The sequence below is a fragment of the Simochromis diagramma genome, unplaced genomic scaffold (genome assembly GCF_900408965.1).
Source record: "Simochromis diagramma unplaced genomic scaffold, fSimDia1.1 OVJJ01000802.1, whole genome shotgun sequence".
NCBI classification, from domain to species: Eukaryota; Metazoa; Chordata; class Actinopteri; order Cichliformes; family Cichlidae; genus Simochromis; species Simochromis diagramma.
This window is the reverse complement of record NW_024387492.1, coordinates 12090212-12109543: the sequence shown is the minus strand read 5'-3', so window position 1 is coordinate 12109543 and position 19332 is coordinate 12090212. Positions and strand designations below refer to the sequence as shown.

The 19332-nt window shown below is 39.8% G+C and overlaps 2 protein-coding genes across 6 annotated transcripts in view; one reads left to right on the top strand and one right to left on the bottom strand.

The window, feature by feature from the left end:
- Positions 1-8646, bottom strand: part of fndc1 (fibronectin type III domain containing 1) — a 41265-nt gene extending 32619 nt beyond the window's left edge. For 3 of the 5 annotated variants that reach the window (XM_040017700.1, XM_040017704.1, XM_040017702.1), the window contains exons 1-3: positions 8513-8646; positions 2377-2571; positions 1052-1120 (exon numbers count right to left, since the gene is read on the bottom strand). In XM_040017700.1, the coding sequence (XP_039873634.1) occupies positions 1052-1120; positions 2377-2571; positions 8513-8585 (337 nt within the window). In that variant the 5' untranslated portion in view covers positions 8586-8646. The remainder of the gene's footprint in view (positions 1-1051; positions 1121-2376; positions 2572-8512) is intronic. The other 2 variants (XM_040017701.1, XM_040017703.1) reach the window with 2 other exon arrangements.
- A 3691-nt stretch (positions 8647-12337) lies between these two features.
- otofa (otoferlin a) overlaps positions 12338-19332 on the top strand; it is an 80666-nt gene continuing 73671 nt past the window's right edge. Inside the window, 2 exon segments of the mRNA XM_040017668.1 lie at positions 12338-12713; positions 17540-17598. Of these exon segments, the coding sequence (XP_039873602.1) occupies positions 12632-12713; positions 17540-17598 (141 nt within the window). The 5' untranslated portion in view covers positions 12338-12631.

The window sequence follows — 19332 nt, the reverse complement described above, 5'->3', positions numbered from 1 at the left end:
TCCATACGTACTGACGATCATTTAAACTACAAATTTCAAATTTCAATTGATCGCTCAATAAGATCTGTTGCCATCGACTTTTAGTCCAATTCTTGTGTAATTTGGCACACCCCAGCCTTTTCTCCCTGTTTCCCTTCCTTTGACAGCCACCCTTCCACTGAGACTACGTCTGATTAGGCTTGGCATACAGCAGGGCCAGATGTATCACTCAGGTCTTTTTGCTAAGTTGCTCCTCAGTGTGAAAAGGGTTAGGTACGAGATTTGAAAAACAAGTGAAGGAGCCAATGTCCAAACAAAGAAATTTGAATGATCATCAAAAAGTTGGAGCGCTAATACTCAAGACACTTAAAGAAAAGAAAAAGTCTGACTCCTTGGAAGGAAAATGCAAAAAAATATGGGGTGGTTCAAGACTTTTGCACAGAACTGTACAAATAAGTCCTAGAGGGCCATATGTTTGCATTGCTATCACTACTGCTTACATCGTTTTGGACTGACCACACAATGACATTAACAGCCTTTGAGAATGTTATAACACCAATTATTAATACATTTCCTTGATAAATTACTCTTAGAATTAATTACCAAAATTGTTTGCAGTTAGTTTTCACTTACCTGATAAATCAGTAAGGCCTGCTTGACAGGGCACTCATACCCGCAACTCAAAGTGTTCACTTTCTAAATAGTCTGCCAATATTGGCTTCCAGCAATGTGTCTGTTCCTGATTTCTTGTGATTTCACAGTCTACTGAAATCTCTGACAGGTAATTTTTAAAAAAAAATAACTGTGGCATATGTCATTAAAGGTAACACTCTCTAAAACAGATTTAAAATATGGTTCACCTACAAGAAAAACACATCTATCTAAATAGACAGAAATGTGGTCGTCAGAGACAAATGAGTGTTTCCCTTTATTCATCCCGTGGGGAAGAACCAAGTAAGGGGAAAAAGAAAAGGGTGATTATTGCCTGAAGAAAGAGAATTCAAGACAATTCTTCGTGCTTTTAACCCATTGTCATGTAATGTTGGTAATGATGCCCTCTGATTAGGTTTACCTGCTGATAAATTGCTGACAGGTGCACCGCCCAACACAGCAAAGCCATCCAGGTTAACCCATTCAGGGTCTAGAAACAAAAACACAAGATATCTGGATATATCAACTAGTAAGGAAGCAGTTCATTCTGTAAATAAAAAGAAAAACAAACTGATTTTTAAAATATTGTTTACATAGTCTATATCATATCATATCATATCAGGTCGACGTTTTGTCTTTGTTGCTCCAGACACATTAATGATGTTGAAGCAAACAGTATGGGGTTATTTATGACAGCTGATGCTGCTCTCATGCTGCTGAGGGAACAACACATGATCTGCAAGGAATTTCTGGAAAGGCGAAGCTGAGACTGAGCTCGGCTGCCAGATTTTTGAGATTTACGGTGAACAGTGCTGGAGCTGAAGAGACCACAGCGGCCACCAGAAGTTGTACTGGGCAACGCACAAGAACACAAACACACAGGCATCTGTAGACACTTTTTTTGAAAACACAGACAATGCATGACTTCATCAGTTGGCACCACCCAGTCCTTCACCACAACGACCACCAGACACACATAAGCTGCGCGCACACACATGCACAGAGTAAGTGGCCACAACACAGGATTATAGGAGCAGGGCTGGGTTGGCTGCAGACTTTGATGAAGTATGGTGCCAAGGATGGAGGAAAATGAAATAATGACAAAAGCAGGTTGGACTCAGTCAGTAACACAAAGTGTATGTATTTATGTATGTATGTATGTATATGGAAGGATAAAGACCTTAAGTTTTACAATGTGGGATTAGAAAATACCAAAAGAAGCTATTAAAACCTAAAAATAAGCCCCTTCTCTAAAGCCTCAAACAACCACTGTCTACTGAGCTAGGATGACGATGGCCTGACACGCACATCACCCCTGGTGTGCTTTCCCTCTGGCAAACTTTTAGGACAGTGCATCCAATTATGAACTAATCCACATATAGAGATTAATCATCATTAATCAAGTTAGCATACGCATGCACTTTTACACACCTCACTGTCTTGAGTGTCTACTTTGCTTCTTGTTCCTTGTCTCATTCTTGGCATTTATCTTGAGAAAATGCAGAACTGTGAGATTTCAAAGCTCACTTCACGGTTTAAGGCAAACCTTATTTGTATGCTCTGTGTCCATTTATATTCTCCTGGATTACTTTTTTTTTTTTGTCTAGCAGCTCTACCAGCACTTACCATTAGTTCCAGTTCACTTACAGGCATAACTTCAACATGGTTATGGAATCGTGACCATCTGATTTTAACATCTCACATTCTCATCCTCCTCTTTTTGAACTTTTATTGACTCTTTCTTACCTACATCCTCCAACATAGGAGCGCGACTGTCCTTGCTTGCTTTAGTGAATCGATGGGATCTCGTGGGTTTACTGGAGCTGATCATGAAGCGGTCCACAGGTCTTCCATCCAGATGGATAGACGGCTCCCAGCTTTCCCTAAGGCCCTTCTCCACAGATGTTGGTTTCACATTTTGTGGTCGTGGGGCTTTCTCTGCTGCAACACAAAAACCACATTAAGATACATTTCAGGGGCATACATTTTTTAAAAAGAGTTTTTTATTTAGCATTTAGCATGCAAGAAATGTGGAAGTACATTAAACATGTATAATAATAAAAAATAAATCTCCCTAAGAAAATAGTCCTCTCTATAACCTAATTTACAAACTCAGGAAACATTTTCCAAATACTTTCTCTTTGTTGCACGTTTCAAATATTATTTAATACAATATTGTTTCTATTTTATGTATATTTAGCATCACATCTATAATCAAATACACAAAGAAACAGACTTCGCTGCAGACTTTGCAATAACTGCATAAAAATTACAATAACTTTTATACACAGCTCACCATTTTTAAAAATAACTGTACACATGACTGACAGCCAGTTTAATGGCCAGGCCAGATCTGTTCCCATGTTATCTCGGGACAAATGAAGAGGACATCGTATCTGAAGTTGAAAATACAAAGTTTTGAATTTGTATTTTATGCCTTTTCACTTTAAGTACAACTTCATAAGAACAATTTCATACCATCTAATTCAGTCAAAAACACTCGAGGGGGTAGGCATACCATCGTCAAAGTCTACAACCAAGAGACACCATCATGACTGGAAATACAGAGGGTTAACAACAAGGTGCAAACCACTGGTTGCATTCGTGTGGCGTACAGACGGAAAAGATACAAAAGCTGGGTAACTGGCTCTAATTGCACAGTGTCCTCCGTTTCTCGGTCAGATTTCAGATCTCACTCAGATCATCAAATGTGACATCACAATGGGTACTTCATAAAATCTAAATTCTGATGACTAAAAAACAAAAATATACAAAAAACTTTATTGGGAGAAGTACAGAACTGACCAATTATTATATTTTCATGGACCAATGGTAACAAACAATTTCTATTATTTCGTGTATTTTTTTTATCCACCCAATAAACGCTGATCTAATGGGCCTATTTCAACTCAGGTCTGCTGTCCACCAAGTTCTCAGGGAAATTTTAGCTCTAAAATTCACTGCGTACGCTGTGTTATCTGTCTGCTGTTTGATCCAGAGCAGGTGGCATACACTCAGTTTTTAGTGAAATCAGCTGTCTGTAGCTGCTGCTATAAATTTGAGAGCAGCAAGAACAAACCAAAACTGTATCATAAAACACCACAAACAGATTCTCCTTTCAAAGATGCACGGCCATTAATGCACTCTTTCTTTAAAAATATAGCAGCTTTAAATCGAAAGATCCTAATAACATTGGAACATTTGCTAAACAGATGATATGCTACAGTCATGATGTCCTTGGCTTTCCCCTGCAGAGGTTTACATGAGCACTTTTGGTTTAGTATCATCACAAATTCACCTCTCCCAGCTGGATCTTCACTTTTTAACATTTAGATATAATTGCTACTTAGGCCTCCTGAGCTCTGTTATCCAGATGGTCACAGCTGTTCATAGCCCTTTAGCGTTGTTTCAGGACTTTATCCTGTGCTGAAAGATCGTCTCCTATTTGTTTTTGCTGAGTTCAGCCATCACCAACTCCTGAGATAATGGCTTATATCATTTTGTGATCTAAGTTAAAAAAAAAACCACACACACACACAGTCGACTCATTATTTCCTCATTAATTCAGTCTTACAGTGGACTAAGCTTCATCAGCTGTGCATGACAATCCCCACTGACGCAGGCTGCTTCTAATAAGGCTGTGTGTTACATAGGATGGGATCCTTTCCTCTGTCCAGACAGCCTTCATTTGGCCTCTCAGGAAATTTTTGATCCAAGGGCAAACCAGATTAAATCAAGACGTCTTCAGAGACAGCAGATGCACAAATGATATCCAAGAATAAACACGTTGGGAAGAAGCTGAGCAATAGTGGCTGTACCAATCCTAATCATACAGAGCAAGGCTTGCTTTCAGGGAGTTGCCATGGGAGACTGGGGCAGTAATATAATAGCATTGTCTGTGCTGTGTTTGTGAATGTGAAATGGAAAGATGGATAGAGTATGATTGAGTTAGACAGTGGAAAGTATTAACTATGTTAAGAATGAGGGCAGGGCCTGAGGTCATTATGTCACTGCCTTTTTCATTTTTATGCTTGTGTGTCTAGAAAAGCATGAGCCCTTGTGTTAGATGGATACAGGACGTGTGGTACACATGCACCCTTGAAGAGTCACGCACAGGTACGCACAGACATGTATGAGCATGTGTAGAAGCACATGGAGGTAAGCCCTGAGGTCAAATGACTGCTGCAAAACTGTTCTATAAAATACTTGTGCTGGAGCACCTGCAGTCTGCTCTGCTTTTACAAGAACACCTTTTTTTTTTTTACCTTACCTTGCATCAAAATCACAGGTCGTGACCTCTCATTCACCCCATAACAATTCGCTACTAATGTCTAATAAATGTCACTTTCCACAAACTCCCATCAACAATAAGAACTGCTAGTGAATTGCCAGATGAAGGTGGCATGGACATATCTGCTTTGCTATAGGTTTTTAATCATTTTAGCACAAGTTTTGCACATGTGTGTTGTGGGTATATGAGGCTTTTATAGCACTAAAAAGAGTTAAAACTCAAGATTGAGGCGAAGTCCAGTTGCTCAACTGTATTTTGTTTAAGTTGCTTAAAATAGATGTGCTTGAACCACTCAAATAACACAAAAAAGAAAGAAAAGAACATTTTGCACATGTTTTGGGTTTGTTTGTCCATTTTTTTTTTTTGCTTTTTTCTGAAGTTTCTGATACCACTTATATAAACACCATTTTATAAGCAGAAATATTGCATTAGAAAAAAAAGAGTTAACAACAGCGTGCCTTTTCAGAAACAATGTCCCATTAACTTTTGATAATCAACAGAGCATGCTGTGAGCAGTTTTTACTGAAAGGCTTTTCTGTTCACAGTGGGTTCTGTTTTTTTATACAGAATAAATGAAAAACGTATTCTGAAAAGATGCCGTTGAATGTAAGTTTTAAATACTGAGAGAGCACCACAAACAAATTATCTAAACTGTACTTGGCTGGAGGCGAAAAATTGCTGTAAATGGTGTAAAATTGTGGAGAAAACCACCCAATTGTTGGAGCTTGTGGGAAGTTGGAAGACGTGTCTTTTGCATTTGTGCTCTGCTTAAAAGAATACACGGATCGACAAAAATCTGCAGATTTAATTACAAGACTAAGAAACCTATTTTCGTGTTTATGTGTTCAGGGACCCGAGGGAGTTAAATAACACAATATTTTCTTGCTTCTCTTGTCTTTAGATGTTTCAACCATTGGATAGAGCTCGTATCGCAAGTGTTTCCACATGGTGTTTAGAAACATGTGTAATATCGGTTTTCTTATCCAAGTCACTGCCGATTTTTCCCAGAAAGCCACAAGATTACTCTAAATATCGTTTTCTTTGATAGTTAGTCTTAAGAAAATAAATGGAATTTGCACGTTTAAAAGAATTCAGATGCCTGTGTGAACATACATTCATCTATGTGGGAGGTGTGAAATCTTGCCCAGTGCTACATTTCTCTTTTTACCAGTTCACCACCGCCTCACCTCTAACGACCACTAAACTCTCTCCTGCAATCGACTCGGTGATAAAGCCAACACACCAGACTGAGACTGTGCCCAAAGTTTATCACTGCTTTCTGACTGCAGTCAGTCACACCAATCGCTGCAAACTTTCTGCAACCAGTTTATTGTGTTGACTTGAGCTTAATTTGCCACTGAATTGTGACTGAGGACAGATTTTATTTGAAGCGACAGCCTCAAGTGAGTAAGCGCTTAGCTTTGGGCAGGTTACACGCATCCATATAAAACGTTTATGGCACATGACATCTACAATCAGAAGCAGGCCAGAACATTTGGGATCTAACAGCATATTTAGCTTTTCTGTGCTGGTGCTCACATGTGACTTTGCTTTTATAAAAAACCTTTCCAAAGTTATTCTAAGCAATTATTCAAAGCAGTTAGTGATGAGGTCTGACGCCTCATAGTGTTGGTTTATTGTCTATCTTCTCGCTGCACATCTAATATGCTCAAATCAAGCTTTGACAGGGTGCTCGTAGGCCAGGTGGTACTTGTTAAAGCAAGTGGAACAGTGCCCAGAGATGACATCATGACACGAGACATGCTGTTGCTGGCAGGTTTGATATGCAGCCGAGGTGCAGGTGAGCAGGGGCATAGGGTCAGGTGATTTAAGATTACGGAAAGCATTAGCAATATTAGAAATATGCAGGGGGGAAAAAAAGCCTCTCAGCAAGTCTCTATTTTCCTGAAGTAAAAAAGTTGAAGTTATGAAACTCCTCATCCTAAAACTCTTGCATGTAGCCTCCCTTGAAGAATCCTGACATGTCAACTGGAGCAGAATAATGAAATTCCAGTGACCTGCAAGGACATGATTCCTTCTCCTCACTCCCTGTCCCTCGTGCTCTTCACACAGTTTGTGTAAATTCCAGAAGTTGATAGGCAGATTTCGTTTTTCCTGCACTGCCCCTGTAGAGGTATTCAGATATCCCCACGAGCTTACTCGTCCTCTTTTGTGAATAATTTCAGAGTGACGGGCTGATGATATGTGAGCAGAGAAAGCTAATGAGTAACACTATCCTCTCTCTTAACAACTACTGTCGAGAGGCCCGAGAGGAAGCCATTTAACTCAAAACTGGTCCAATCTACAGTGAGCTGTAGCTGCAGGGGCTCCCAGGTGTAAATGTGTGGAAGTGAATAAATGTGACGCTCTGAAAAGAATTCCAAAACGATGGAAAAGAAAGTGACTCAGAGAAAGGACCACAATAAATGGCAGCTGCCTATATTCAGTGAAAGCAGTGATCTCATGCGCTCAGCGCTTACATTTGAGAAGGAGGCATATAGAAGTCTACAGATCAACTGACAAAATAAGTGAACTGAATAAAATCGAGGAGGAAGGGAGGGTGAAGGAAAGTCTGGCCTTTAAGCCCAAGCCAAAAAGATTACCTTTGTCCTCTGTGAAACTCCTTGGGCTTTGTGGCACGTTTGATATTTTGAACGTTTTCACTGTCTGGAGGATGTGGAATACTTTCCCTGAAAATTGATTTTACAAACAGCACTTAAGAAACTCCAAAAACATATGTGCAGCTGTGGTTTGCACTCTCTGTGCTTGTCAAAAATTCGCTGCACATCTGATATATCACTGCGCCTTTCTAGTAAAATCCTGCCAGCCTATGAATCAACAAAAAATCTGCATAGTCTCCTGGGTTCAAAATCTGCTTCACTGTCCAGCCATTCCTGACTATAGCTGATGGATGATGTGACATCTCAAATCAACTCCTTCACTTCTAGTCACTAATCAAAGTCCACTTTAAAGCCATTTATCTTCACATTCAGCTGAATTAGTTCCATATTTAATATGCCACCACTCACAGTATTTCATGATGTCGCCAGAAATTTGTCATCATCTCCTAACCATGCATCACAGTTACTTTCGGATGTGGCCACTAAGGAAAGGACTTGTTCCATAACTGCTCGGTCCTGCATCATAGTTTCCCCCCACAAAGTTTCATGGGTGAAAAATGCTGTCACTTCATATTTTCTCTAATAGCTCTCATTTAAACGAAATCGTTCACATCTGATAATGACTCAAACTGCACGCTTGAAATGAAACGTCCCAGTGAGTTAAATATGATGCACTTAATCTACTTTGTTTTCTGCAAATGGAAACGTGGACACTGACGTGCACACATGCAAATACCTGCACATTCTAGGATTCCTTTTGTTTAAACTTGTTAATATGACAGCTTCTTTTGAATGCATTTTAAATATCCAATCACAAGGCACGTGACCTCTTTGACAAGTTCAACTTTCTCTTCACGAGTGGACAAGAAAGCAACAGTACCTGGATAATCAGATAAAACAAGTATCAAACTGCTTTACACGTAAGTGCTCTACTTGCACCTGCTTATGAAATAGTAAATCAACGATTTACCTGCCCAGCTGCATCCTGGCCCACAAAGCGTAAGAAATAGTGCCACGAGCGTCCTGCCTGTGGCTAAAGCCATGGTGAGTGTGGCGAACTACTGCTGTGGTGCGACGCACCAGCTGGAAGCAGAGGGCTGGGACACATCAGCCCTCTTCCCTCCCATCTGCCGATGGGAATGCGGCACTTCGCCGTGAACTGCCTCTCGTTTACATCGGTAAACCTTACAAACACACTATTAATGCCTCATTAGTCGTTTGTGATTTGAAACAAGTATTTCGAGGCTGCTTTTCAAATCATAAAATGTTATGAAGAGGAAAACTAACTAACTAACTAACTAACAAACAAAAAAACAAAACATACAGACTGAGGCCAGAGTGCTGATTACAAACATGGAGACTTAGATATTTTTTTTCTAAATTCCATGAAGTTAAGCTAATCATTAAAATCTGGATAAAATACTAATATGAAAGAGAGAAAATGAGAAAATGTCTCCCTCTGGAGGTAACCAGGATGATTGCATCCAAAGCTTTAAAGGCTGGAAGCAGGTATAGAGATGAAACAAATGGGAGGACTTGAGAAGTACTAGATTATAACAGACCTACGGATCAGTCATTTATTAAAAGAAATAAAATAAAAAATAAACCCAATATCTACCTTTTAAACCTCTATGATATTCACAAGTTTCGTCTATACGATTATCAGTATTATTCTTCCAGCCCACCTGATCCACCCCAGGATTAAACCTTTCCATGACACCATCCGTGCACCAGGTGTGAGAGAACAGAATCATGGGCCAAGTAAAATTCCAGCACATGATGATCTAATCAGTGGAGACAAAGTTCATAATTACATCAATTTTCCGAAGAATTAATTTAACCACTAGATGGAGCAGACTGTTGTTGTCAATAAAAGGAGGCATTGAGGAGAAAACTGGAACTAATTGTTGAGTATTGTAAACACTGACCTAGCAATACTGTGGCTTTTATCCACTGTTGTTTTGGATATAATCTGAACCGTTTGCCTTTCAAAAAAAAAAAAAAAAAGGTGTGATGTCATGTTGCAGTAAACTGATTTAGATCCATTTTTCTCTATAACTGAACTATTAATATATATTGTTTATTTCTTTTCCAATGTGCCCACCACACTGAAGCCAGGAAGATTTTCTACTCATTTTTTAATAAGAGAGCTTCTCTGATTTCTTAGAAATCTTCTGGGTTCTGCTGTAGATTCCCTCGACCTTTAATGTTATAACAGCAAATGTCCCGTACGGCCTGCGACAATATGGTAGCAAAACTGACTGAACTGACAGTTATTTTAATGAGTGTCTCCATTGGTATTGTCATGAAAACATCTCTATGTCCATCTGTACCAGTGTGGGCCCAGCCAACAGTTTTCCAACAGTTCCCTCTGCTGGCTAAAGCTCATATCACTACTGGAAAACAATGTCAATCATTTGCACATGACTTAATTTATGAATGACTTTGATGTCTTTTACATCAAAGTTATTCATCCAGAACCTTTCTAACACAGGGTTGGACCCCTCGCCCGAGGAAAAGACAAGAGAACTAAAGGGTTTAAGCCAGTGGTGCGGTTTTTAACCACACTTTGCAGTGGCACAAAAATTCAGATTAAAAAAAGAAAATTGAATAATAATAAGAAGCAGCTTTGATGTCTGCAGCGCTGCTGGCTTTGGATCATTTGCACAGATTAAATTGGTTTTTTTTTTCAGTATTAGTTACTTTATTACTCATCTCTCTATCTCTCTCATACATGAGTCAGGGCAAACTGCAATACATAATTTAAACATAAGATACTTACAGACTGTCATTCATTCACACCAGAGAGAGAGAGACTGTGGTAGAAATGTGTTCTCTCTTGTTATACACACGCCTGAGGCTGTTTATGCCAGGTACTCCCGATTGCCTCAAGTGAAGAGACAAGTTTTTGTTTGTTTGTGATACAATACTGGGCCATCTCACCAGATTTATTGTATCCACAGAGACTCACTGTCTAGTAGTTATATCAGTAGGTGTTAAAGTATAGTGTGTGTCCCAGTTCTGTCATTATTGTGTCTTTACTTTGTTGATCATTTTTGTCATTTGTCAAATTTGTTGCATTATGCTCTAAACTGAATTCTTTCATATCTAACTTTATTTAAAACACAATTGATTTGTGTTTTATTACAGAATAAAGGATGGCATGTTGGCTGGTGTGTCTTCTTCTGGAATCTTTATTTTTCTTTGTACAAAGATGATAAATTCAGGGATTGTTCATTTCAGTCTGCTGTTGTCTGTGTTTTCCATCATTTTTTTTGAAGGTGCTCATAGATACTCCCTAAAACTGGGTGTTGTAGTCATCTTTTATACCCCGTGTAAACCAGTTTAGACTATGATGCTGTTTTCTCAGTTTATAACACAGCATATGTGTATTTGTTTGGAATCCATTCTTAGCAGAATATTTGACAGAATATTGAGTGCTGAGCACTGCTCCTGGGATGTTAAGGACCTGAAGCATCACAATGCTGTGACAGGAACTCCTGCTGCTGCCTTTGCAACCAGAAAACAGTGGCATTCCTGAAGAAACTCACAGCTCTGAAGTTTTGGTTTCATGCTGTGAGGAACACTATATGAGCGAGCAGATGTAGAGCTTCTCTGCAGTTGTTTGCAGACACATCTGAACACTGCATCAAAACAAAGGTTTTCACACAGTTGCGCTCTTGGTATCTTTACAGTGATACCCATTACTACTGAATGATAACTATTTTTCAAATCTAAAAAGAGGAGCCCAAAGAAACCTACCGCCTTATCTTTTCTCATACCAAATACATATATACTCATATTCCACTTCATTAGGTACACCTTGTTAGTACTGGCTTGGACCCTCTTTCTTGCCGTAATTCTTCCTGACATAGATCCAACAAGCTGCTAAAAACATTCCTCTAAGATTTAGGTCCATATTGGCATGCTAGCATCACACAGTCCATGCCCCAATCTACCACCTCTCAAAAATGTGCTATTGGATTGAGATCTTGTCACTGTGGAGGTCACTTAAGTATAGTGAAATCACTGTCATGCTCAAGAAACAAGTTTAAGGTGAGTTGAGCTTTGTAATGTGGTCTATTATCGTACTGGAAGCAGCCATCAGATGGTGGGTACACTGTGGCCATAAAGAGATGGACATGGTCAGCAGCAATACTCAGGTAGGCTGTGGAGATTAAGCAATGCTCTTGTGGTACTCAATGGCCCAAAAAACTAAATATCACAGAGACATATTGCTCCATCACCTGAACCTCTGATACAGGGCAGGACAGAGCCATGCTTTTATCGTGTTTACGCCAAAGGAGCAGCACCTAATAAAGTGGCAGGTGAGTGTGCATACTGGAGTAGATTTGAAGCTGGTGGTAGGTAAGTCAACATGTTTCTGTTGTTTGTAGCTATCCTGACGCCTCTTCAGCAGGAACTGTTGGCCAAAGGTCAGAAAAGGACAATGTTCACCTCACCTGTTCGTCATGTTGACCCACAGCTATACTAAAGGGATCGGGGAGTTGCAGTATAATGTGGGCGTGGCAGCAAACCGTTTGTAGCGTGCAAAGTTTATTGTAACAAGATCATCTTTTTACTTCAAAGTAAAATGCATGAAGTACAGTAGGTCTAGATTCATGGCTAAGCGTTTTTATTAAAAATGTCTCTCAAACAGCGGTAGGGTTTTCCCCCGAATCCCAAGCCTGGTCTGTGTTTTTTTGTTTTGTTTTGTCCCCCCGCAATTAGAGCATCATCTCTCTGTAGTTGAAGCCCACCCCCGCCCTTCCTGCGCAACGAGCAGAGTAAAACCAAGAGCCAGCTCAGAGATGTGCGATAGACCCAGCAGCCACGGAGTAGGAGGAAATGTTAACTGGAGCCTGTGATTAATTCATTTTTGGGTTTTGGATTTTTTGTTTGTTTTCTTTCTTTCGTTTAAAGAAACGCACGTAAAGTATTCATGTTGCCCGGATAGAAAGCGATTTTTGGGTCCACCAGCCCGCAAAGAAAGGCTCACCAAGACATCATTAAACGCAGATTGCACCAAATCGATTCAAGTTTTATCTGTGTGGAGTAAAATTACTCCCGCCCCCACCAGACTGGACTAATGATGGCTTTAATGGTTCACCTGAAGACGGTCGCTCACCTGCGAGGGAAAGGTGACAAGATCGCCAAAGTTACATTCAGGGGTAAGGATATATATGTATATTTTTTGAATTATTCTTCTGTATGTTGAAGCCGTGTGTGTTTGGAAACCGGATCGCGCTGTGTGCTGTGCCCTGATTTGCGTTTCGTTACACAATGTGATGAGAGCCAGTCAGCCGCTACATAAAAAAGTTGGAAGAGCGAGAAAAAGAGTTTAGTTGCAGGCAAAACGGAATAACTGGTCTATATCACAAAGAGAGATCGAGTATCCAAGCCTTACGTTTTATTTCATTATGTTCGTTAATATGGTAAAAAACTGATAAATTAAATTCTGTCTTTTTTCCTTTATATGTTATATACATCATGTAAAGTACTACAAAAATTAAATGCAATTTCTGCTAAGAATGGTGAATGTAAATTCAAAGCTTTTATCTCTTCTATTTTTAAGTGTATCATAAAAGAGGAAAAAACACCAATCTTGGCATCCCTGAAACATCGATTTCCCATCACTGATTTTCAGTTATTTTATTTACTTTCTTTCAACTTACTAGAACAATGTGTTTAAGACGCCAGTTTAGACTAAGCTGATGGCATCGATTGCTAAAGATGTGGCTAAAGATGGAGCTTTGGGAATGTTCTGTGTAAGATCTTTGGAGTACTAACCAATTCACTCAAATCTAAGAGTCAGAATTGTAGCCACGACCTTGCACTCTCTCTCAGAGGAGATGAGAAGACGAAATGAGTTGTGGGAAAAAGGGTTTAGTTGATTTATTCATGTGTTTCACGTTCTTATCGTTTGCTTTCCGTGTGCTGGGTGTGTGAGCAAAATAATGTGAAAGAAACTGAGACAGGAAGGAGGAGCGGTGTGTTTTTCAGCACCCTGGACAGTGATCAGTCCACTGACAGGTGCTCAGTCCCTGTTGAAATCAATGCAGCATCACAATTGGAGAAGATTTTACAAGAGCACTGCTGCCTCCTTTCCTCTCAGTGTGTGTGTGTGTGTGTGTGTGTGTGTGTGTGTGTGTGTGTGTGTGTGTGTTTGTGTGTGTGTGTGTGTGTGTGTGTTGGGGGAAAAAAAGGATAACTTCTAGTGCAGTGTTCTGTGCTGCAGTGATTGCACCAGGGTCTGGATATTCTATGAACCGTGCCTTCACAGTCAGTGACTGGATCATCCGCTCTTTGCTCAAAAGTCCATCTGTCAGCAGAGTAGCTCCACTTCATTCATGTATAATGTTTTAAAAATTTCAAGAAAATTTTGTGTGTATCTGTATCTATACCCAATACAGTCCATGACCTGAATAGGAATTTCCTTTGTAATCCTCTACCATGAGTTTGTTGAAGTAAACAGATATGAAGGAATAGCAGAGTCACAGGAAAGGTGGCTGCACGTATGGTTGAACATCAAGCCCAACATTTAGTGAATCAGTTTCATCCAAAAGCTGAATAATTGCATATTCAAAATTATCCAGTTAAAGAGTTCAAGCATATTTATTAATAGCCACTCAGCTGCTGGAGGGGAAATTTCATTTCCATTTTTAAATCTTGTCATTTTTTCTCAGTCTCACAATTTCTTCTCCATTCTTCCAGCGCATTTAAGTTTAATTATTCATTTATTTGAGCTAAATAATAGTCTTTTAAATACTTACCAAATTTGTGTGTTAATCACAGTGTCTTAATCAGCCTTGTATCCCCACATATCCTTCGGCGCCGTGGGTTTTTGGTTTAGGCTGTCAGTGGAGTTTCCTGAGCACTTAGAGTTTAAAACGCTTCCTGTCTGGAGAGGAAGCGGTCTGCCAGGGAAATAAGTGCTTTGGTGCTTTGTGTAGCTGTGTATCAGACCTGCACTAAGTTCAGGAGGAGTTTGGGGCCATTTTTAATTACAGAACAGCTTCAGTTTATCTCTCTTTTTAGGGTGTCTGGTGTAAGAAACTCATTCAGTCATTATTCTGGCATTTCTTTGTACCCCAGCTTTCTGCCTTGTTATCTAGCATCTATAAGTGTATAAGTATGAATATGTAAAATATCAGATGCATTTTTGTCAACCCTTTGCTGCTTACAGAAATCAGCAATTACTGACCAAAGGTCTTTTAATGTCTCTATTTTTGAGGTATTTTGTTATCATCAGATGCTTAATTTTTGTAAGTCAGAAGAGTCCTATAACCACCCCGAAGCTGAATCAACATGATATCTCTGGAAGGGGAAAAAGGTGTAATAAAAAAGCTTCAAGCCAGTGCAATAAAGGCAGCTAATAAAAATGGATTAAATGCGACGTGATGTTCTATCTCTGATCTAACTTTATCTGGTTGTTATTATTTGCTGTCAGAAACAATAAATCAAGTCAAGTCCCTTCAAAGGAGGGTCTTCAAAATGTAATTGATTTCCCGACAAGTCGTTGATGAATTCTGGTTGTGTGATTGGCAGCTCTTGGCTTTATCAGAGAGCTGCACTTCGGCTGTTGTTGCTCCTCTTCTGAGTAGCCAGCAGCAATACAGAGCCATACTCTATGAAAGAATTAATGAAACCTTATCTCTGTGCTTTACAATATTAATTTTCAGTTCATTCACCCAGGCTGTCTTCCTCTACGTTGGCACTTATCAAACTTCTCTTTAACCTCTAGGCACTTAACACAGCTGCTTAGACAGTTTGTTTGTTCTTTTTATTACTCAGAGTCTTCCTGATTCACAGGACAGGAACAGAGCTTGGGGCAATTTCTTGTATCCTGCGGATATTTTTAAAATTCCTTTTCTCTGTGTAGCACTTTATTCTGCAAACAGACACTTGGTATGTTTACTTTTTAAATTAGGGCACCTATTCAGCTTGTAATGCCACTTACTGCCCCCTAATGCACCAGGAAATAAGGTAAAATTAACTGCAGAGATTAAAATACATAAAAATAAACAAATGTTTCCATGTTTCTACTCAACACTCTAGTTTTCTGCTTTAACCACATTCTTGCAAAAACTTAAGAAAGCCTTAAATGCACCTCTGCACCCTCTTCATTCATGTGCGTTTCAGACTTCCACAGTGTTCTCCATCTTTCACTCTTTTAATTTTCATCTATCTGCTTGAGATAACAAAAAATGACTCTCTGTTCCTTTTCTTTCTTACACCTCAGGTCCTTCATAGCAGCTCTTTAACTCTTTATCTTTGACTGTTTCATCAAGGCCAAAAGCCACACCGATTAGCAGAATGTTGTTTTAGTTTGGTGTGGAGCACCTTACATAAGTGTCACATGGTCTGCTTTTCTAAGCCCACATCTAGTTGGATGAAAACACTGGTATGACAGCAGTGCCGCTCTTTTCAATAATGTAGGAGGAATATTGTCTCTCTCCCTCTCCGACACTGAAGTGGTGTTTATTTTCTGAAATAAAATTCAAAGGTTTGGGGGATTTATAAGGTTCAAGAGAGTGTAGGAGTGAAGGCAAAGAGAGACAGGAACACTTGGAAGTGGGATTATAAACTAGAGTCGTATTTGTGCATTGGTAAAATTATAACGATAAGCTTACGTCAAGCATGACATCTTTAAAACCTGAAGGTTTTGTGCTTTTGAATGTCTGAAAAGATACTTTCTGCACTTATAATATCTAAAATATCTGAGCCTGGCACAATGTATTTACTCCATTTACCCTCATTATTACAGCCAAACTGACAGGGACTGTAATTAACATTGTAGGTGTCTGTATGCGTTTGTGTGTCTCCCTGTGTATGGCAGCTGATGTGCCCACAAGCACACAAATAGACATCAACAGAGCTTCATAAAGGCTCAGATGCACAAAGCAAACTATCAGAACAAAGCAGAATGCACACTGTGGTGCAGGACCATTCATAAGCATCACAAAGCAACCAGGTGAGCACAACAACCAGGACGCATGAGTGAGTCAGGTTACTGTTCAATGAAAGGTTCCTTTCCCAATATAAACTCTGAGTAGACAACAGCTTTCATTGGCTGACACACATACTTTTAGCTCTAATAATGGAAAAATATGATTTTAATTTATATTTTTTACATTCTTCTGCAGTCTCTCTGTGTCGCACAGTGAGTCACACTGTAGTCATTTAATTGTCTGCATTTCCTTTCTGCCTCTGGCGACTCCACGCAGCTGTTTCATATTTACATTTGTCAGGTACTTAAAGTATCATTTGTTTTTTCGCAGCTCTTTATGAGATGAGTAGGCTGATTTTATGTCACCCCATTTTCACTTTAATAAACGTCTCAGTGAACTGATGGATTCAGGTTGCTAACCTGCATCTGACAAGGCCAAGTGCACCCTTATTGAATTAAGTCACTTGTAGAACCACCTTAAGCAATTATAACTTGAAATTATTTTTTTCTGTATGACTATCAGTCTTTCACATTGTTGAGAAGGAATGTTTTCCCACTTTTCTTTACAATGCTGCTTCAGTTTGGGTTTGTTTATGCAGAGGTCTCCTAAGGTCCAGGTTTAGATTATATCTTGATTATTTTCTTTTTCAGCCATTCTGCTGTAGATTTGCTGCTGGATCATTGTCTTGTTGCATCTCCAACACAGGAAACGCTTTACATATTTAAAACATTTTCTCTAGAATACTTTGGTATACAGGGGAGTTTATGGTCAACGCCAAGTCCTGTGGCTACAAAAAAAAAAAAAAAACCCACATCACAGTGCACAGAGCTTCAATAATCACTTACCTGCTTGCTACTTTGGATAAAGTCTTAAAACTAAATTGTTTCATAATTAATGCAGCTTTAAGTAAACACCAACTGACTGCTCTTTCTCGTGCTTTGTACGTGCCCCATGCAGTGAGCCCACCCACTCAAAGTGGGATGACAGCAGGCACAATGGTGTTACTGAACCAGGTTTTAATGACTAAATTCCTCCTTATTTTTCAGGTCTGTCCTTCTACAGTCGTGTAGCAGAGAACTGTGAGGAGGTGGCACACTTTAATGAGGTCAGTATCTTTATTTGATTTGTCATACAATAACCTGTGTCAATGGTGACCAATCAGCAATTATTAAGAATCCAGAATTGGCTGATTTCACTGGCTGCAGGTTCTGTTATTGAATTGAGGTGGAAAAGGTGAAAAAAGACACATTGCTGGTAATCACTGAAATGATCACTGTAAGATTTTACATTTACAGGAATAAGGCTCTGTGTTGTTTATTAGTCATTTGATGTTAATATCTTTAAAAACAGTTTTATCCAAAACATTGACAGCTGTTTAACAAAATCTTTATTTAATTCAAATAAAGTCTGGCACATTTTAACGATGCTAGCCTTTACTTGAATTAAGTGATTCAGCTGAGTTATTCTCACTGTATTCAGTACAAGTGTACAAGCCTGCTGTGTTCGTGAGTAAGAACTTTATTCCCCCAAAAGATGCCAAATGAATGTCGGGTGACATAGATAGAAATTTTGCCCTTTTTTGTACTTTGAAAATCCTGGTGTAGAGAAAAGATGGACAAAGTGCTTGACTCTATACCAGCATACAGAGTGCAAATAAAAGGTGAATACAAAGTGAAGCAATGTACATGCACAGAGTGTAAGAAACTGCTCTAAAAATAGAGGATCTATTGTTCAGTAATACCACTTCCTTTAAGAATGCAGTTGAATACTTTAAATGGAGATGCCTCAGAGGAAAACTATTAGCAATACAAATGTACATCAAAAAGTACAGTTATACTGTAAATACTGAATACTGTGCAAAAGTCTTGAGCCACCCTTCGTTTGTTTATATTTTGCTAGGACAATGGCAAAAGGGTGCAGCGATTTATTGAGCAAACACACAAAATACACTACTATGGTCTGTCCTTCAAGCTCGGGTCCTCTACTAGAGGCCTGGGAGTTTGAGGGTCCTGCGCAGTATCTTAGCTGTTCCTACAACTGCGCTGTTCTGGACAAAGATCTCCGATGTTGTTCCTGGAATCTGCTGGAGCCACTCGCCTAGTTTGGGAGTCACTGCACCTAGTGCTCCGATGTTACCTTCACTCTCCACATTTGAGTCCTTGGTATTTCTCGAGCTTCTCATGTTCCTTCTTTCTGATGTTGCTGTCACTGAGAACCGCTACATCTATCACTGCGGCCGTCTTCTTCTGTTTGTCTAGCCACCACTATGTCTGGTTGGTTAGCCACCACCATTTTATCTGGAAGTCCCACAGGATCTTAGCTCGGTTATTCTCCACCACTCTTGGGGGCGTCTCCCATTTTGACCTCGGGACTTCCAGGCCGTATTCGGCACAGATGTTTCTGTATACTATGCCGGCCACTTGGTTATGGCGTTCCATGTATGTCCTGCCTGCTAGCATCTTGCACCCTGCTGTTATGTGCTGGATTGTCTCATGGGCATTTTTACACAGCCTGCACCTGGGGTCTTGCCTGGTGTAATAGACCCCAGCCTCTATGGATCTTGTGCTCAGAGCTTGTTCCTGTGCTGCCATGATTAGTGCCTCTGTGCTGTCTTTCAGTCCGGCTTTGTCCAGTCACTGGTAGGATTTCTGGATATCAGCCACCTCCGCTATCTGCTGGTGGTACATACAGGGGCTTGTCCTTCCATGATGGTGCCTCCTCTTCCTCCTCATTCTTTGGTTTCTGCTGCCTGAGGTATTCACTGAGCACGCGGTTGGTTGGGGCCATCTTACTGATGTATTTGTGGATGTTTGTTGTCTCATCCTGGACTGTGGTGCTG